This window comes from Dermacentor variabilis, chromosome 7, assembly GCF_050947875.1.
Source record: "Dermacentor variabilis isolate Ectoservices chromosome 7, ASM5094787v1, whole genome shotgun sequence".
Classification (NCBI taxonomy): domain Eukaryota; kingdom Metazoa; phylum Arthropoda; class Arachnida; order Ixodida; family Ixodidae; genus Dermacentor; species Dermacentor variabilis.
The window spans coordinates 128,982,403-129,000,731 of NC_134574.1; the positions used below are offsets into that span (position 1 = coordinate 128,982,403).

General features: G+C 47.1%; 1 protein-coding gene across 4 annotated transcripts in view; it reads right to left on the minus strand.

Moving 5' to 3' along the window:
- Window positions 1-18,329, minus strand: part of Hers (Histone gene-specific Epigenetic Repressor in late S phase) — an 88,648-nt gene that overhangs the window by 10,749 nt on the left and 59,570 nt on the right. For 2 of the 4 annotated variants that reach the window (XM_075699254.1, XM_075699253.1), the window contains exons 3-7: window positions 15,307-15,798; window positions 12,899-13,252; window positions 7,345-7,770; window positions 5,345-5,784; window positions 540-781 (exon numbers count right to left, since the gene is read on the minus strand). In XM_075699254.1, coding sequence (XP_075555369.1) covers window positions 540-781; window positions 5,345-5,784; window positions 7,345-7,770; window positions 12,899-13,252; window positions 15,307-15,561 — 1,717 coding nt within the window. In that variant the 5' untranslated portion in view covers window positions 15,562-15,798. Of the gene's footprint in view, window positions 1-539; window positions 782-5,344; window positions 5,785-7,344; window positions 7,771-12,898; window positions 13,253-15,306; window positions 15,799-16,449; window positions 16,956-18,329 lie in introns of those variants that run through there. The other 2 variants (XM_075699255.1, XM_075699256.1) reach the window with 2 other exon arrangements.

Sequence of the window (18,329 nt, forward strand, 5' to 3'; positions counted from 1 at the left end):
GTGCACACAAACATGCAATGCGTGAGAGAAAGACACACATTTGAAGAACTTAAATTCCTGAAGCTGCATAACCCTGCTGACACATCTCATTGTATGGCTTTTGTCCGACTGTGACTAAAAAAAAAAAGAAAAATCAACTTATTTTGCTCATTGCTAAGCGAGGGCTCGACTTTGGCAACCTTGATGCCATGAGGGAGCATGCGTGGTTTCATCAGCCAGTTGCCTGCTCTTGTGCTACGCCATGCCTGTGGTTAAAGGGATGTCTGCCACGGCCCTGACCAACACTCCCACGGCTGATCTACACACAACATCAGAAGTGAGGACGGTGGCCAGGGTAGCCTAATTTGTAAATGAGCAGTCGGTAAAAGCTCCCACCCCATGGCAAGTTATCCTTTTCTCCACTTTCACCTCCCTCTACCTTATTATTTTTACCATTTCAATTAAACACGTAAATTAACTTTCCCTGTGCTTCCCCTGGCTTCGCTATCTATTTGCTTCGTATGGTTGAGACAAGCCACGAGGGTTGGGGCAGTACTCACTGTACTCTGCCTGTGGGTACGGCACCGCATGTCCATAGTGGGGCACAGTGAAGGCGCTGCCGTAGTGCCGGTGCACGGGCGCCCCGCTCATGGGCATGACGTGGTTCACACCGTAGGCAGGAGGAGCAGCTGCCGAGCTAGCACTGGCCGTGGGCGGGGGCATGAGCGCCGCCGCCGCCGCCGTTGCCATGGGAGGCGGGGGACCCGTCAGGGCGGGCGGGTACGACGGTGGACCATAATACCTGCAAGCACATTCAAAACGCCGCGTTGTGCCACTCGTCGCCGAAAATCAAAAGGGGAGCCCCGAAATGCTGGGTCTTTTCAAAACTCAAGCTACGTGCTGGAATGAGTGCAATGACGTTCAGGTATGCTTACAAAGAAATCTTTGAAAATAAGCTTAATACAAACGGACACGCAAGCAGTTCAAGATTTACTGTCCCTACTCCCCCTCAAACTGATCAGGTTCTCTTGGCTTGAGAGGTGCCAACAGCAATGCCCTGCCTACTGCACCATTTTTTTTCTGTGGTGCACTTGTGGTCAACACTTCAAGGTGGGCCTCCGATAAAGGTGTCCGAGAGTGACAAAGGAGTGGCGACACAGCGGGAGCGGCACATCCGAGACCCAAACGCAAAAAATTTTGGACTGCATAAAGAGCACAGTTTCGTGTAGTGAAGATATGGAGCAACCTCGGCATATAAAATTGCAAAAATCGAAAGCTTTTTAAACGAAACCTTAAAAAGAAAGAAAAAAAGAACTGCCATTACTGTTTCTTGGAAGCGACATATGAGCAAGTATTTTTAAAACGAGGATGGCTCCTCAGACTGGGCAGCTACTGCAGCTGTCCGTGTCATGACAATAAATCTTGGAGAGGTGAAGGGGCGCGATTTAAGTAATCTCTGCTGACCAGCACGTACACGCGTCTGCTTAAAGGAGTGCTAATAGCATGTTAAACAGCCCTGCAGCCTTGTGAAGATTGCTTCAATAATACATGCTACTCACCAAAAACCAAATAAGCCAAAGTGAAATTTTGTTGCAGTTGGCCCTTATGAACTTGCCCGTTCTCTAGAAGACCTCGACTGGTATGTATGCATTAATACATTAATGAGCTATTGCTCCTACGGAATTCAAGGCCAGGAACGATTGATCGCCCAATGGCTTGGCATCTACGGTTTGATGCACCTGCTGCAATGTAATGCTAACGTCACAGAGGGCGTAAAAAAAAAATGTTGCTTCAAACAATTCGGGAAGGAGAGAGCCATCTTTTATGCGACATTGTGGGCTCTTTGCTGCATCCAGCACAACATGATTTGGCTCGAACGTTCACCGCAGAGCTGTCCACAGATCAGGATTTCGTTCCAAGGTTCAAAAAGTATTTCAGTGTCCCATGGATCATATGTATATGCTATCCAACATAGCTCATGAACATCACCACGTAGCAAGCGAGCACTGTGTGCCAGCAAAACGTGCCTACCACTTCACGAGTGTCAGAGAGACACATGCGGCAAGCTTAACCTTGTGCTCGTGCTCACTCACGCACAAGTGAACCAATAACGACAGAGATACCACAGAGATACCGAAATGGGCACAGGTTGCTTTTTTCTATCAGGCGAATGCAAGTGCTCACACAATTGCTGCCACAACATATCGGTCGCGTTTGAACTAGGGTTAACACGAGGGTCCATTCCTTGGCTTTGAATGTGGGGATTTCCCCAACATCAATGAGACGGCTTCACAGTTTGTGTAAGGACTTACAGAAATACTTTTATGCTGATTTCAAGATTGTGTTCGCAGGTTAAATTTATATGCTATGTGCCGTAACATTGGAAACTTGCGACTAAGTAGCTGGTGCATTCAGTGAAGGACTGTCAGAAGTCACGATACTGAAAAGAGGTCAAATAACGGATGGTCTGAGTGGAAGCTGATATACCCCGGACAGATTCTCACAGTTCATGCATAATATTTGACTAAAAATTTGCTAAGGTTGAAACAGGCTAGGTTAGGTTGAACAGGCTGCATCCATATACCTGAATTTGCACACAATATATTACAACTGCAGTTCTTTCATCACAGCAACTTTATCCTTGACGTGCATTGAAAGCTGCTTGTCTCAACTATTAGCTTCAGCATATATTTTGAACTGCCCACAGTGATGGCAATTTAGGTGTGCCATTTTGAACAGATGACCCAACAGTAGCACATTCAGTAAATACTGAACTTGGCCATCATGAAAAACACACCTGCAAGTGATCAAATAAAGACAACACTAATATGCCTACACAGTGGGAGAGCATTTTCACTGCAAATTGGTCTTGGCACAGATTGCACACATCACAGGCCTGCTGGAAGCTCGGTTTAGCGGAGGCACGTAATACACATTTTGACAGGTTGAGAATGAAGAGTAGACTGGCTTTTGTCCACAGTAAAACAGGTTTGCCGAGTGGCGGTGGCGGCGCCCCTGTTGGGCAGCCACTTCCCGTCCCAAGAAAGAGCAGGGGGCAATGACCTTCACGTGGAGGCCAGGCGACGCAAGCTAATTTCACAGAAGCGGGGGACAAATCACAGCAACAGACCGTCACTACAGGCCTTTAGAATGACACAGACACCTGTTAGTGCCCCCCCCCCCCCCATACAGACACCTGCAGGATGATATGCATGCTTTTCATGGATTTCAAGGGTGTGCATCTGTTGCCAAGTTTTAAAAGCCTTTGAATAATTGCATTCTAAATTAACAGGTATATTAAAGAAGGAGGGGAACATGAATCCTGCATTCCGTTATTTGAAGTTGAGATTATGTTCTACAAAGTATGACCTCTCGACCATACCACATGCATAGTTTCACCTAGCTTTTATCGAAACAGCAGATCAACAAGCCTGAATTCGCTCAGGCAAGCCAGAGGTGAAGATTTCTATACACCACGAGGGTGTTCTGCACTCGGAGACAAAGGGAAACAAAATAACTTCACTACCGCATCATGCACATTTAAACGATTGTACTGCAAGTTGCCACAACCTGAAAACAAGCTGCAAGACAAACACTCAGTTTCAATTCACTGGAGCAACGCTACTGGCCACCTCAGCATGGTGCTCATTAAAGGGACACTAAAGGTTACTGTGAAGTCAAGTTAAAGTGATAAAGCAATGCTCTAGAATGTCTAAGGCGTCAACATAATCGCGAACAGAGCTTTAGTAACCGAGAAATTGAGGTAAATGCATGACATGATTTGAGACTCATCAGCGACATTCCGGTACTAGACCGATGACGAAGGCACTCCTCATCATAATTTATGTCACTAGTACTCAACTACTCGTATTAAAAAGATAATTTCATTAGGTTATAAGATGGAAGAAAATGCTACGTCTACTTCTATCCGATTCTAAGAAAAAATAAAATTTTGACGTTACTCTTGAGTAGTATGGGTGATCAAAAGGTTTCGTTCTCGCTCGACTCAGCGCACTCTACTCTGCACCGCGTGGCGCTGGTTCTGCTGGCTCGCGAAACTTGCATTTGGAACAAGCAGCGAGAATGCCACGTCCATGTGATGTCATAGGATGCGCGAACGGTCCGCGGAACTTGGCCAAGGGCAGTTGCAGCGGCGAATCCAACATTACTGATCCCTGTGTGCCAACACGAACCTCTCTGTTCGAGTGGTTAAGTGCTGTACCTCTGCCACATCGCGTTGGCAAAGAGCCGAAAAATCATATGGTGTGCTCGCTGCATTTTCGTCCAGAGGATTAAGAGTTCAACGCCGACTTACTGAAGTCGTGTAGAGTGCCTTTCAAAGCAGGCCGTCGCTGCATACTACTACAACGACGGCCTGCTTTGAAAGGCACTCTACACGACTTCAGTAAGTCGGCGTTGAACTCGTAATCCTCTGGACGAAAATGCAGCGAGCACACCATATGATTTTTCGGCTCTTTGCCAACGCGATGTGGCAGAGGTACGGCACTTAACCACTTCGAACGGAGAGGTTCACTCGTTGGCACACAGTGATAAGTAACGTTGGATTCGCCGCGCGTTTGCGTTTTGCGCAGAAGAGCCGTAGTGCCGTGTATGGGCGCCGCTTTACTCACCGACGGCGAAACGTCACTATGAGATCCTGCCATCACCACTCCTCAATCGGAGGGCGGGCGATTTGAACTGCACTAGAGGTACGCGGACGCTTCAGAACGCATTTTCTCTTAAAATAAGTATCTTCTTTGCACGAAACAAGCGTTTCGAGGTTTCTGGGATGGTATTTCAACAATCCATGTAGACTAATATTAACCTTTAGTGTCCCTTTAAAGTGAAAGTATGCTATAGCTCTTATAATGATAAATGTCACCAATGTTCCTGTAAATATGCCCTTCACTTGGGTCCTGTCACTACTATTTGCCATTTTGATGCTCCAAAATCCTGTTTCCATTTGCATTTACTTTTTACTGTAAGCAACAAGACGTTTACGTTGCCAGGAGCAGCACTTTATGTCAATCATTTTCGAGGATACAGTCATGTTAGCGAGATGTCATGCCACATGGCACAAAAAGCATTGTTGTCTACAGGCGACACCATTCCTGGCACTATGGTGGCAATGCAGCATGCTTTGTCCTGTGTGAAGGACATTCTCGCCCACATCCCATGCCAACCAAGTCATGCAAAATCTCATGAAAGCGACTGCATCCCTGAAAGTGTTACACCGAAAAGATGGCCCGACTTCAAACAGCGGTGGATCCGGATTACCATAGCTAACGCCACGCGGCAGTCTCCATCGCAAGAAACGAAAGCTACGACAGGAGCGCTTGAGTCAGCCTCCAGGCAAAAGACCCACCATGCACACTCCGAGTGCAAACCCCGGTCATACCCCGGTGCCTGAGGGCCCAGCACTGCGGGGTGTGACGACACAGGGCTTGGAGGTCCGCTGTACGTCGTCTGCATCTGCAGGCAGGTGGCCTTGGTGTGGTAGTGGTAGAGGTGTGTGACGCCTTCCTTCTCGCGCCGCTCGTCCTTCACTGCCATCTCCTTGGTGGTGTTGATGCGCACAACTTCGCGGTACTCGCTCACCGCCACGGATGAGGACGAGGCTGTCGCGTCGGCAGACGACGACCCCTTGGCGTCGTTCTTGCGTGGCCGCCTCACTACCTCCCCGTGCGGCCCCTTGGGCACGCTGGGCAACACTGGCACTTCGGCCTTCTCCTGCACCGTCTTGTGGACGGTCTTCGTCTGCACTGAGCAGACAACAATCTCCTGCTGATGGTGGTGGTGTACGACCTAGCAAAAAAGTGGATCAGACAGCGATGAACATTCAGCACAGTGACTTGCCCGTTTATAGTGATAAACCCGTTATAAACCCGTTATAGTGATAGACCTGTTTACTCGCGAACAAGCTTCTACGGCAATGATGGGAAAGCTACAAGGGCAGAGCTTCTGGGCGCATGTTACTGCACCCAGTAGCCCGGCCGAGTCCGACAGCACTTTTGGTTTCTTGGAACAGACAGTGCATCAGCGTAGCTTCCACTCGCGACGGTTTCGCATTTGCCCAAACGCGGATGAAAAAAGCATAAGAATAAGCCAAATTTAGCACTCAGTGGGGTATTTCGTCTGTGATATCGTTAATGCGAGAAGATAGAGTTTGTGGTAAGGGGACGCAAGACACACTGCAGCGCTGGGGGACGCAAACTCCATATGTGGCCCTTCATTTTCTTTTGTGCTCACTTTGTGTTCTTTTGTACACACATTGGTTTGCTACCCAAAAATGTTGGGTGCGACTTATGTCCCCTAACCTAAAGCTGTTTTCTCTCCCCAGTTTAAATATATGCAAATAAGAATGCAGGACTCTTTACAGAAGTGCTTTTATTACTTGTGCAGGCTTTACCTGCGTAGCTTTATCTTCATTGCCATAGAATACTGTCCATAAATACAGTTCACTTCGATTCATTCGACCCTGACAGGACTGACGAAACTGGTCTAATTATGCGGAATTAAACAAGAGGTAGAAAGAACGTCAAAACACACCGCTAATTCACCAGGCGATATTTGAACTGACTGCAACAAGCACCCGAATCGAACCCGCAGCAACTTTTTTAGGTCCAAAACAGAAAAGTAACATAGAAGTGACATTCCAGCTGCTAGAAAAAGCATAAATCAATGTTTTTAGGAAAGCTTGTTGAAAATTACAAGATGAAAAAAATCTCAGGTATCAAGTTTATAACAAACTAAAGAACATAAAGCTATATCACAATTCCGTAATCTACACCTAGTGTTACACATCTGAAGCAGGTTTATTATATGCTGATCTGAAATATACCACTAAATTGTGGGTAGGACTTTTCCAATACCCTCATAAGCACTGTAAAAATGATCACGTAGCCCATAAACTCATACATCAAATTTGTCTGCTTGAGATGATCTAACCAATGCAGCTTACAGAACTGAGATATTTGTTTTTGGTGCAGAGGTACGGATTTGCAAGCTTCGCGGTTGGATTTCTGTAAATACTTACAAATTTTGGGGAACATTGATAAAGAATTCTAGGCCACAAATTGAAATTCTGCTTCCTACAGTCACTAGAATTTAACTCTATCTCTCAAATGCAATAAGCTTCACTTAAATTAGTCCAGCAGTTGTCTCATATAGCTAAGCATTCATACACATTACGTGTATTTAAATAGGGAAATCGGAGTTGGCCTCTGGCTAAAGCTTCTTAATCGACAATTAGAAATGAGTGAGGAATCAGCAGTAAATTCAAAGCTGTCACTGCCTTTCACAATCGTTATAGATGGTTCCAGCACATTTTTTCGACAGTATGCGAGCAGTGGCGGAAAGGGGCACCTTGAGTTCGCACGAAGCTGCTGATGAAGATGACGAGGATGAGGAGGAAGAGGACGATGATGATGATGGAGATTCCTTGTCAAACTTGCGGCTACCGCGCTCCCGACTGTAGCTGGCGGCCATGATGGCTTGGGCATTGAGGCTGGCCATGCGACGGCACTGCCGCGTGTCGATGATTTCCACGTCGGCGTCGAGGACATCCCGCTTCCGCTTGATCACCTTGCGGGCAACAACCGCAGCGGGCTTCTTCCTCCGTTTGGTCCCCGTGGTCGGCGCAGGAGGAGACGGAGGCGGAGGGGACTGCGGTGGCGGAGACGGTGATGGCAGGTGGTCAGTTCTCAGCGGCACCAGGGCCTTGCAGTCCTCCTGTGTGTCGTCTGCTTCGACGATGGCCGGGCGGCTCTCGTTCTCATACAAGATGTGCACCTGCAAATGCGGCAGAAAAGTTGGCCATGACGCAGAGCTCTGCAATCGCGATACAGCAGGACTTCGGTACAGTGAACCAGACTATAACAAATAATCAAATATCTAACAAAGTAAGTGAACTGTTTGTCAACGATATTAGTGTGTAATGAATGCAGTAAAACCTCGTTAAACCGTACCCGCTTAAACAGTAGTTTCGTTTTAAAAGTAGTAAAGTCAAATCCCCGACTCAGCGGCCATTGAACATAACGTGTTTCGTATCCGCATAAACCGTACCAGCTTACTGCGTACGCATCGGTTAAAACGTAGCATTTGAACTTTTCGTCGCGCAAATACGGCGCTGCGCCGTCTCCATCGGGCGGCCCGGCAGAACAGCATGCCTCAGAGATCGGAACAACGGCCTCCAAGCGCCCTGTGCGTTTGCGCGTGAAGCCACATCAACATCAACATCATTTCGACGCGGTGCCAGAGAGCGTTATGGCGTCGTGCAAGCGACTCGCGTCGTTCCGAAGCTTGGATAAAAAAGACGCCGGGTGCTCAGCATAGAAGAAAAATTAGACATCGTCTGTGCTATCGAACGTGACACGAAGAAGTCGGCGCTGACACGCAACAGGGATCTGCTGTTGACTACAGTGTGTGGCATTTGGAATGCGAAGAAGTTGCTCGGCAGCGCTGCTGCGACCGCGAAGATATGTCGGCTACGAGGTTCGACTTTTCGCCATCGTTGCCTCTGTTGTTGCCGAAGTGTCGACTAGCGACAGTGACGAGGACGACACGGAAAGCGATAGCACGGGCGATTCAGGCCCGACAGTGGCATAAGCTGCGCGTTTCAGCCTCATGAATGCAATCGTCGCGACGACAATAGGGGCGCGATAACGTAACTCAATTCCTAATGAAAATTATTCCAAACTCCAGCACCCGTAATGAAAAAGGCGCCCCCGGGACTTCTGCAGCACTACTGCGCACGTGCGCGGTGAATACGTAACACCAACGAGGAATCTGCCATGCGAGTGTTTGCCGAGAAGAGGGGGCTGGCTGAAAAGCTGGCACGCACCTTCAGTAAGTTTGAGGCCGCTGTCGTCGGCGTGCTAGGCCGCCGCGGCATCAGACGAAAATAACGCTTTTGTCGCGCGAAGTGAATAAATACTGCATGTTTTTTCCCCTTTCATCGCACTCTCTGAGTTCCGTTTTCGACAGGTAAGTGGGCGATCTCATGCTATTCGGTTAAACAGTACTACCGTTTAGTACGTACCTTTCCCGAGCTCCGGCCAACTACGGTTTAACGAGGTTTCACTGTATATGCTAATAATGAATATCGTATAAGCAAATGACCTGATAAAATGAAGTATATCTAGAATGTTTACTGTCAATATCAGCATGCAAGAAATATCAGCATGCAAGGTCATGCACATGCATGAAATGTGATTTAAGTAATTGCAAATGTTGAGTTAAGAACAGCCCTGCCATTTTGTAAAATATAGGGCAAAGAGAAAAAGCACTAAGTACTGGATGAAAGATGCTTAGAAGTGCCCCAAAATGGAAAGTGCTTTTCAAGAACAAATCGACGATGATGATGATTTGGGATTTTAGTGGCGCAGCAGCCGTGCAGGCTATAATGCACCACGCACGAAGAACAAATTACTACTATACTCCATCTTATACATAGCAGGCAACGTTAAAAAGGCTACACGATCAATGTACCATGCTTGCGGACAACTCTGTGTGGCCATGAAGGAAAAAAGTTGGAGCACACGCATGACAGCACCACTGAAAATGGAGCCACAGTGTTATTTGCATTCCGTTAAGCCGGGGAACAGAACACATCAAGCTTTTACGCACAACAGCCATTTATGTTGAAGCAAGACATGAACACACCACTCAGTGTTACATCTGAATCTCTTTTCTTTCTTTATCTTCATTGTTTTGGCAAATGCAAAACCATCGCGAGTAGCAAGCTGTGCCAATTCAGCATCTACTTCAAGAAATGGAAATAGAGAGCGCTGTCAGCACATGCTGAACAATATTTGCTGCAGTAACACATGTTCAGAAGCTCCGCCCATGTAGCGTCCCATTCACAAGCACAGAAAGTGGCCTGCAAGTTATCATCATCATCAGCCTATCTGAAGAAGTACTTATTTTCTTATCACAAAACGCAGGTAAAGAAACACTCGTCGGGCCTGTAGCCAAAAGCTAGCTGAAAGTCCGATAAACAAAATACAGGCAAAGCCTAGCATAGCAGCAAGACAATAGCCAACACAGACTAGAACAAATTCACAAAAAAGCAAGAAAAACCAAGTTTGAAGTAACATACTTTATGACAACAATGAATAACATAAGAATGCTATACAGAATAGTTGCTATTGTGATTAAATAATGAACAATAACAGCTTTGACAGATGCGACAGGAGAGACAAGTTACACTATGTACAGTGGAATAGTTTGTAGTTTGAGCAATTAATGCTCTTAAAGAGCATATAATAATACAAAATTCATGATTACTACGTTAGCACAATACACAGTATATCCACAAGTGAGTATGAAAAACACAATACTAACTAAAAATTTCATTATTGGTTCAGTGTACTTACACTTGATTATGGCCCCTGGGTGTTTATTTACTGTGACGTTAGCAAGGTTAAGAGTACTGTTAAAGAGCGCTTTGGAAGTTTGAGGAATTTATGCACGCTGGCAGTTTACTCCAAATTTTGATACCTGTAAACTAGAGAAGACATTCTCCAATACATTACTACATGGTGCAAGATTAAAATGCCCTGAAGTAACACTTCTGGTTTCACGTGATGAATAAAATATGGAAGCATTAACTGGGTCATTGCATCTCATGGCCCTACAAACGTACATTTGTATGCGCTGCTCACTAGCAGATCAAATGGTAATATGCGATACTGGTTGAACCATATGTGTGATCAGAACGTTCAGAGCAAGATGATTCTAATTGCTTGTTTATTTAGGTTGCCTAATCGAACTTAATTTGGTTTTACATGACCAGCCTCAGGAATCGATACAGTACCTTAAACAAAATGAAAATACACAAGGCGTAAAACTCGATCGTCAAAGCACTTGCAAGCTTGTGTTAAGCTGCAGCAGCCAGATGCTAACCTGGAGCAAATACTGTTAATGTGATCTTCCCAATGTAGGTATTTGCCAAATATCTCTCCAAAGTACTTCTAGTCTGTTCCAGTAAGACATTGTTTATCTTTATGTTTTATGTTGCATTATCTATAATTTTGAAGCGAGAATGGAATACCACATATCTTGTTTCCTAAGAACCATTGTCTGCTTAACTCCATTTTTTGCCTTTTGACTAAGTTCGTCAACATCACTCGCTATTACAACATATGTATTGTCGGCGAACATGAGTACTTCTGCATAGTCAGGTATTTGCTGGAGGCCATTTATATATAACGAAAAAGGGACGGTACCTAAAACGGAACCCTGTGGAACACCAGTAGAAATATTTTATTTAGAAGATGTAATATTATTGATTTTCAAGACTTCAAATAATCTTGCATGTAACTTGAAAGGAAGTCAAATACATTTCCGTGAAACACATCATGTTTAAGCTTGTCTAACAATATTAAATTATCGACAGTGTCAATGCTACTTTTTTTTTTTCAATCAAGAAAGATAACACCAACTAGCTTATTGAGTTGCAATATCATGTTTGTCTTCTGCGATAAAGTCATAACTGCAGTAGCGGTTGAGAACCAAGGTCTGAAACTACACTGCCGATGACCAAGCACACTGTATTTATCCAGAAATGTTTTTATCTGTACCTATATAATTTTCTCGAAAATATTAAAATACTCAGAATAGATATTGGCCTGTAATTTGAAAGGTCAGACGGATCACCTTCCTTGTGAAGAGAAATTACTTTAACCATATTAAGAGTTGGATACTTTGCTTGTTCAGTAGAAAGATGTTCAATAGAATGTTTAAAGTACGACATAATACTTGTCCTCCTAGGATATCAATATTATCTTTAAGCAACCTCACAGGAATACCATTGGGCACTATAGCTTTATTGCTTTGAATATTCGAAACAGTTGAAACAATGTCAGCAATTTCTATCTCTTCAAAAACACGCAAGTTTACTATTGGATTTGGAGCAGGAAGAGGTTCAATACCAATTTTAGGAAGCTGGGCTGCTAGGTAGTAAAATAAGTGTTGAACTCTTGAACAGTGCTGCTGCTAATGGCGAGAGGGAGAACACTTTTTTGACATGTTACCCATAACTTCTTTTACCATTCACCACATTCATTAGAATCACCGGCATTTTGGTTGATCCGTTGTGAGTAAAAGCATCTTTTTCGGACCCTCATCATGGACACCCTCATTATGGATTTGTTACTGAATGTTTTATATTGAACTAAGTAGTAGTAGTAGTAGTAGTAGTAGTAGTAGTAGTAGTAGTAAGTGGTAATCATTACTCCTATTATGTGCTGTCATGTATGGACAGATAGGCTCGCTCTAAGGACCTTGAACATATGTTCGTCTGCATTCAGTTATCAGTCTCATTAGCAAATTGTTAGGTTGGGAAGCTCTGTGCCTATATTTTCATTATGAATATGTTCGAAGTCAGCATCAATAATTTAATTTCTGAGCTATTCGTGGTGATCTAATTTAGTTGCATGCCTGACTACCATCATTTTTCCTCGCATTAACATTACAAATGACCTAAAAACAGGCATATGATCTGAGAGAGGTTAACTGTACACCCCACTAACAATGTCCACTGCAGTACAAAGGCCCCTCCCATTGATCTATGGTAACACCGTCTTGCACCAACTGGCCCTTGTGCCTGCAAATTTCCTAATTTCATCACAACGCCCGATTCTCTGCCACCCTCAACTGTGCTTCCCTTCCCTGGCACCCTATCTGTAAATTTGATACACTGCAAGTTATCGGCCCTAAGCATTACATGACCTGCCGAACTATATTTTTTTTCTCTTAATGTCAACTCGGCTACCCCCGTTTACTCTCTACTCCCCACTGCTGTCTCCCCGTTTCTTAATCTTGGGCCTAACATTTTTTTGTCTCATCCCTCATCTGTGAGTGCATCCTTATTGCCTCAGTGTCTCTAAAAGCAAAGCGAACACCAACGATGGCATACCTTAGCCATAGCATTGAGGCTGGCGACGCGCTGGACGCGGGCTGTGGGCCACTCCTCGACCGCCGCCATGGATGCCAGGAAGGCGGGAAACTTGGGTCGCAGGTTGGGGCCAGGGCTTGGGACCGACTCAACAGCCCGGGCACCGGCCCCCAGTGAAACTGCCGCGGAGGCAGAGCGGCTTCCTCGCAGGTCGCACTGCGACGAGAACGAGTCGCACAGGCCCAGGATGCCCTGTGTACGCCCGGCGCCCACCCTGCGCTTGCGGACGATGCGCTCCCCGTTCTGCCGTGCCGGCTGCTCCGGCTTCCGCTGCTGCGACTTTGGCTGAGGCTTGGGCGGTGGCTGTGCCTTGGACTGCAAGATTAGCAGGTACCTAAGCAATGTGGCTCACATCTCACGCTGCAAACCTGAAGAGTGATACACGTACACAGGCAGGCAATGTCATGGCTGGCAATATGGGCAGAAATAATTTGAGAACTTTATTTCAATGCTATTCCTTTTGCAACTGTCGCCAGTGGTCTGAGCGGCACTCAATCCACATTATCAATGAGATTGGTGGGTTTGAATGGCGCATGATAAGAAGAGAATTGAACCAAAGGGATCATTGCAATATTCCAAGTAGAGGAAGTTTGTCTTTGGAGGCTTAGTGTTGGGGAGGCCCTGACACCTGTTGTCAGCTGCACTTGGGTGGGGTCTGCAAGTGATTACCTTACAATCTGTCCTGAGTGCCTGGCACCTCTGTCTACGGTGGACATTTGTCACCTTTTGCCACTGTGCGTTGCTACTCAGCATATTAGGCATAAGATGCTTAGGGAGGCCGAAGTAAAGCCGAATAGATGACTATCCGTTGGGTAATGTATAACAATTGCACTAACTCATTGTTGAAAGAGCAGTGTCACACCGAATGTATGTATTTATGCAATGCCATTTGTTCATGTCTTTTGCAACATATGCCTCGTGGCAAATTCCCTGAAAAATATAAGAACAAAAGCAAATATGGATTGGTTAACTCCTTTGCCACTGCACCACAAGACCAAGTCAGGGAAGTTAACTTGCACCACATCACCACATAAGAGTGTCGAACAGAGCTTAACAGAGTGTCTAACCTGAATAACAGAATCTCTGTAAGGGATACGATTTACCATACCAGCCATTAGAGAAACTCAGCATGGCCAAATCTCTCCAATAGAGAAACACAAATAGAGATGAGCTCCATAACCCTTGCTGTAGCACAGGAACATGTCAGGGACACAAACATGAAGAAACAAGAATGAATGAGTCAAGTGCAAGATACATTGCTGGCGGTGGGAAGCTTCAGGAACAGGAAGGCCCTGTGTAAAATATCTGCATGTTCACATCCTCATGCTAGCACAAGAATCATGGAACCTTCCTGACTAGCCAAGTTTGAAGTATTCTTGAGAAGTGCTCTTACTGTTTGTTTTTTGTCATGCTGCAAATTATGCCAACCCTCAGCATCTGACTTTGCTCGTCATAAGGGTCAGCTAAGGCCAAATGTTATTTGCATGATACATACATAAATGGTACAATGAACCACAGCATGCATGTCTAAAACTGCTGTACAGGAGACATACAAGGGTGGTGGTGGAAGCGTGTCGTAACTGGCGTAGAGTTTCTAACCAAAATTACTAGAGGAACTCTGGCGCTGCAATTGTTCACGTGCCATGGGAATGATGGGTAGAACATCGATTCATCTGATCTTCGTACTTGTGGCTTCAAACATTTCTTGCCACATTATTTTTAGCTCTCTACATAGGTAGTGCCCAAATCAAACTCCCAGCAACAACTTCCTTGCGGGAATGGAGGGGGAGGGGGCTTTTTTTTTTTTTTTTTTTTTTTTTGCAGCCTGCATGTGCCGTAAGTGATTGCAGGAGCCCAAAATATGTCACGGCTGCAACGTTTTGGACCCTATTTCCAAGGGCTCACAGCACTTTAAAATCAGAAAGGCAATTTGTCTCTGCACACATCAATGCATAATTACGAATTGCGGCACTTATATAATGCAATACCTTGTTGAAAGTTCAATTTGAAATATCACAAAGCTATAGGAAGTCAGGAGGACAAGGTTTGGGCAAATGCATGTACTAAGCATCACTGCCACGCTGGAAAAAAAAACACGGACGAAAAAGGGACGCGGCCGAGCAAATGGCTCGAGCTTGCAAAATCTACCCGTTTCCTCTTCGGACAAAAGGGCTACGCTAGAGAACGGCAGGTCCTCAGGGCAATGAAGTTCACACGGGCGACCACACTTACATACCGAACCAACTAGCCAAAAAAACCAAAGCTCTACTAAACTGCCACGATTGCAGCTTAAATAGACACTAGCGCCAGAGTCCCCCTTTCCAGCAATTTTTTGCAGCAAACTACGGCCAGCCGAGGTGTTTGCGCACCTTCGAGTTCCTACGCGCGGGCAGGGGGGCGGTGGCGGCGGTCGCCTTGGCCGCCGCCTCGCTGGGCCGTCGCGAGGAGGGCGCAGTCCGCGAGGATGTCGCAGCCCTCGCGGGTGACGAAGCCGCCGCCGCCGCCGCCGCGGTCTCCTTCTTGGGCCGCTGCTTCAGCCTGCGGCCGGCGTCCGGCGCCTCCGAGGGCTGAGACGAGGAGCACCGGCGGTGCGGCTGGCGGCTGTGGTGTTGGCGTTCGCTCATCACGCCCGGCGCTCGGCGGCTCCGACAACACCCGTCGTCGACGCGGCCGCGCCGCTGCAGACCCGCGAGGAGCGCTGGTTCTGCGGCGCGCTCGCCGAGAACGTGGGGGCCATCACCGCCGCGACCGGGACGACGACGACGCCGGGTTGCTTGCGAGGGCCACGCCAACTACTTCCACCACCCAAGAGAGAGAGAGAGACACACGCAAGGAGAAAAGGGAACCGGGGACGGACGGCCCTGCGACAAACGGCAAGAACCCGGCACCCGACAGTCAGCACACACACACACACGTGGATCACACGCTACACGATCGAGCACACGTTCAACGTACGGACGGACGGACACAGACAAACGCGCATTACACACCGCGTTTCATACGTCAGGTGCAACACTGTGGAAGCTACGCAAGTAGGGCGGCCTCCAATACTCCGCGCGTTCCGTCTATGCGTTTGCTCCCGCGAACACGCACGTGATGCTGCCGCGACGGGATGCAAATAAAAAAAACAAAAACAACGAAAAGCAAATTGATGCAAAACAACGTGCTAGCAGCCAAATAAGCGCACGCTTTGTCTGCTTCTAAGGGCAAATTCTTTAATTCATTCAGAACTGACTTTATATACAGAACATTTTAAGAAGAAGTGGTCGAAAGACACCGAACTGTATCTAAGCGCGAACGCGGCCACTGCAAAAGATATCTCTAGCCTCCACAGCGTTGCACCTGATGTGTGAAACGCACAGACACGCACGTCCCTTGACGATATTCAGTATATGCAGCGAAGGTAAATAATAGCGAGGGTGTGTGCCTCTTAGTGCCCATTTACACTTTGTTCCAAACCTCCGCCCCCGCCTCACTTTCGCGCCCTTTTCTTTCGTTGAGAAGCAACTCACCTTGACGGCGGAGCCCTGTGTTCGCTAGGTGCGGATGGCGTCCACGTCTTCACGAAAACTGAGCGCGCATCGACACACGACATGCACACCACACGAAGATGGGTTGGGAAAGGAGGTGTCGACGAAGAGGTGATCGGGAAAGAAGGCAGGGGAAATCCCCCTCCCGATCCCTTTTCAAACGACCCCTCTATATCTCTCTCTCTCTCAGAGCTGTACCTCCTCTACGTGCTGGGGAATGGAACTATTTCTCGAACTGCGGAGGGACAAAAGGCCGGCGCATCACGCTCTTTCTATCAGGGCTGAAGCGCAGCCGCTCCTCCAACCCTCGATTAGTCACTGGGGCACTGAGTACATGACACACACGCAGGCATAGGTTTGATTCGGGCGTGAATGCGGGCGCGACTACAGTGTACTAGTATAGGGTACACTGTAGGTGCGACGATGGTTTGCACTGACGTCATCGTCGTAGCCGCCATGTTGGCGCAACTACAAGGTGAGAACGCGAGAGCAGGACAGAACGCAGCTACAACGCGCTGATGGGGGGGGGGGGGGGGGGTCTGCCATGCGCCTGGCACTGACGCCTGCAGCGTCCCAGAAGCGTCTCTGTCACAGTTGCGGCCACGGTTGCGGCTTACCCGCGGCAGTGAATACGCTGCACTGACGTGATCGTGGCCGCCATGCTGGTGGCCCGAGTCCGCGACGTCACGTCACGTAATGCTTCAAAGTACGCCAGCGGTCGCGAGATGACCTGCGGGATTGCTGCTTTGACGATGCCTAATGAGGTAGCATAGGCTGGCTTACATTTTCGTTGAACTGCATTGAAAGTGCACGCCTGGGAGACCGAGTCTCTTGCGCGGACGCACGCGCCGTGTTGCCGATGTCACACGGCCACTTTAACTTTAGATCGGGATCTGGCACGATCCGGATCGCGCGCTGCTACACGGTCACTTTCGAGCGCGTTCTTGCTCGATCCAGATCCAAGCAATCGCGATCCGTGCATCGCGGTTGGGGGCCCTATAGATCGAGATCGTAGGGTTGACCATCATTTAGTCCTGAAGGCTCCTTTTAGTCCCGAGTCCCAGGGTGACTTTGATTGCCTTCTTCATCATGATGTTGAGCTTTTTTTCTATTTCCGCGTTCTTCAAAGCCAGGCACGACGACAGTGGCAGCTACCATGCGTAATGCGTTCGAAAAAAAAAAAAAAATTGTACGCGTGGCGTGAGTGAGAATTAAAAAAAAAAAAAAGGCTTGCGCGTTACACCAGTACATTTAGGCGCAATATGATAGATCACTGGTAGATGTCGTTACCGGTACTGTTGCTGCTGTACACCTTTCCGGTAACCAGTTATTCCGGAAACGGTTAACATCTTCTTGGTCAAGGTAAAACCGCGAGAGAACGGAAGCTTGTACTGCAAGCCAGCAAAGGCGCGAAAGCTAAAGACTGGTGGCGACACCACCGTAAAGACCGCGCACCAGTTCGTCGTGACGTAGTTTTTACACCACGCCTACTTGGGCCTAGTTTAATCGTAGTTATCGGCGAAAATAGACTGCAAATCGTACTTTAAGGAAGGCAAAGACTGCATCTGGCAAGTTTCGGTGACTGTTGCTTAGCCGCAACGGGCAAAATAACGTGAGAACACACTGAAATTTACGACGTCGTCACACCGACGTACAAGCGCTGGGGTGCCGGCTCAGCACAGAAAAAAAAAAAAGTTTAGCCATATAACATTCCTATTCTAGTAATGAAGCGTACAGCGCGAAATTAACGGAAGACAAGAGTTTCGAAAGAGTGTAACCAATCAAAACTGACTCGAGTGTTTCTTTCTTGGGGTCGCTTCAAAATTGGCAGGTTCCGATATTCCCCGTGGTCGTCCCGTTTC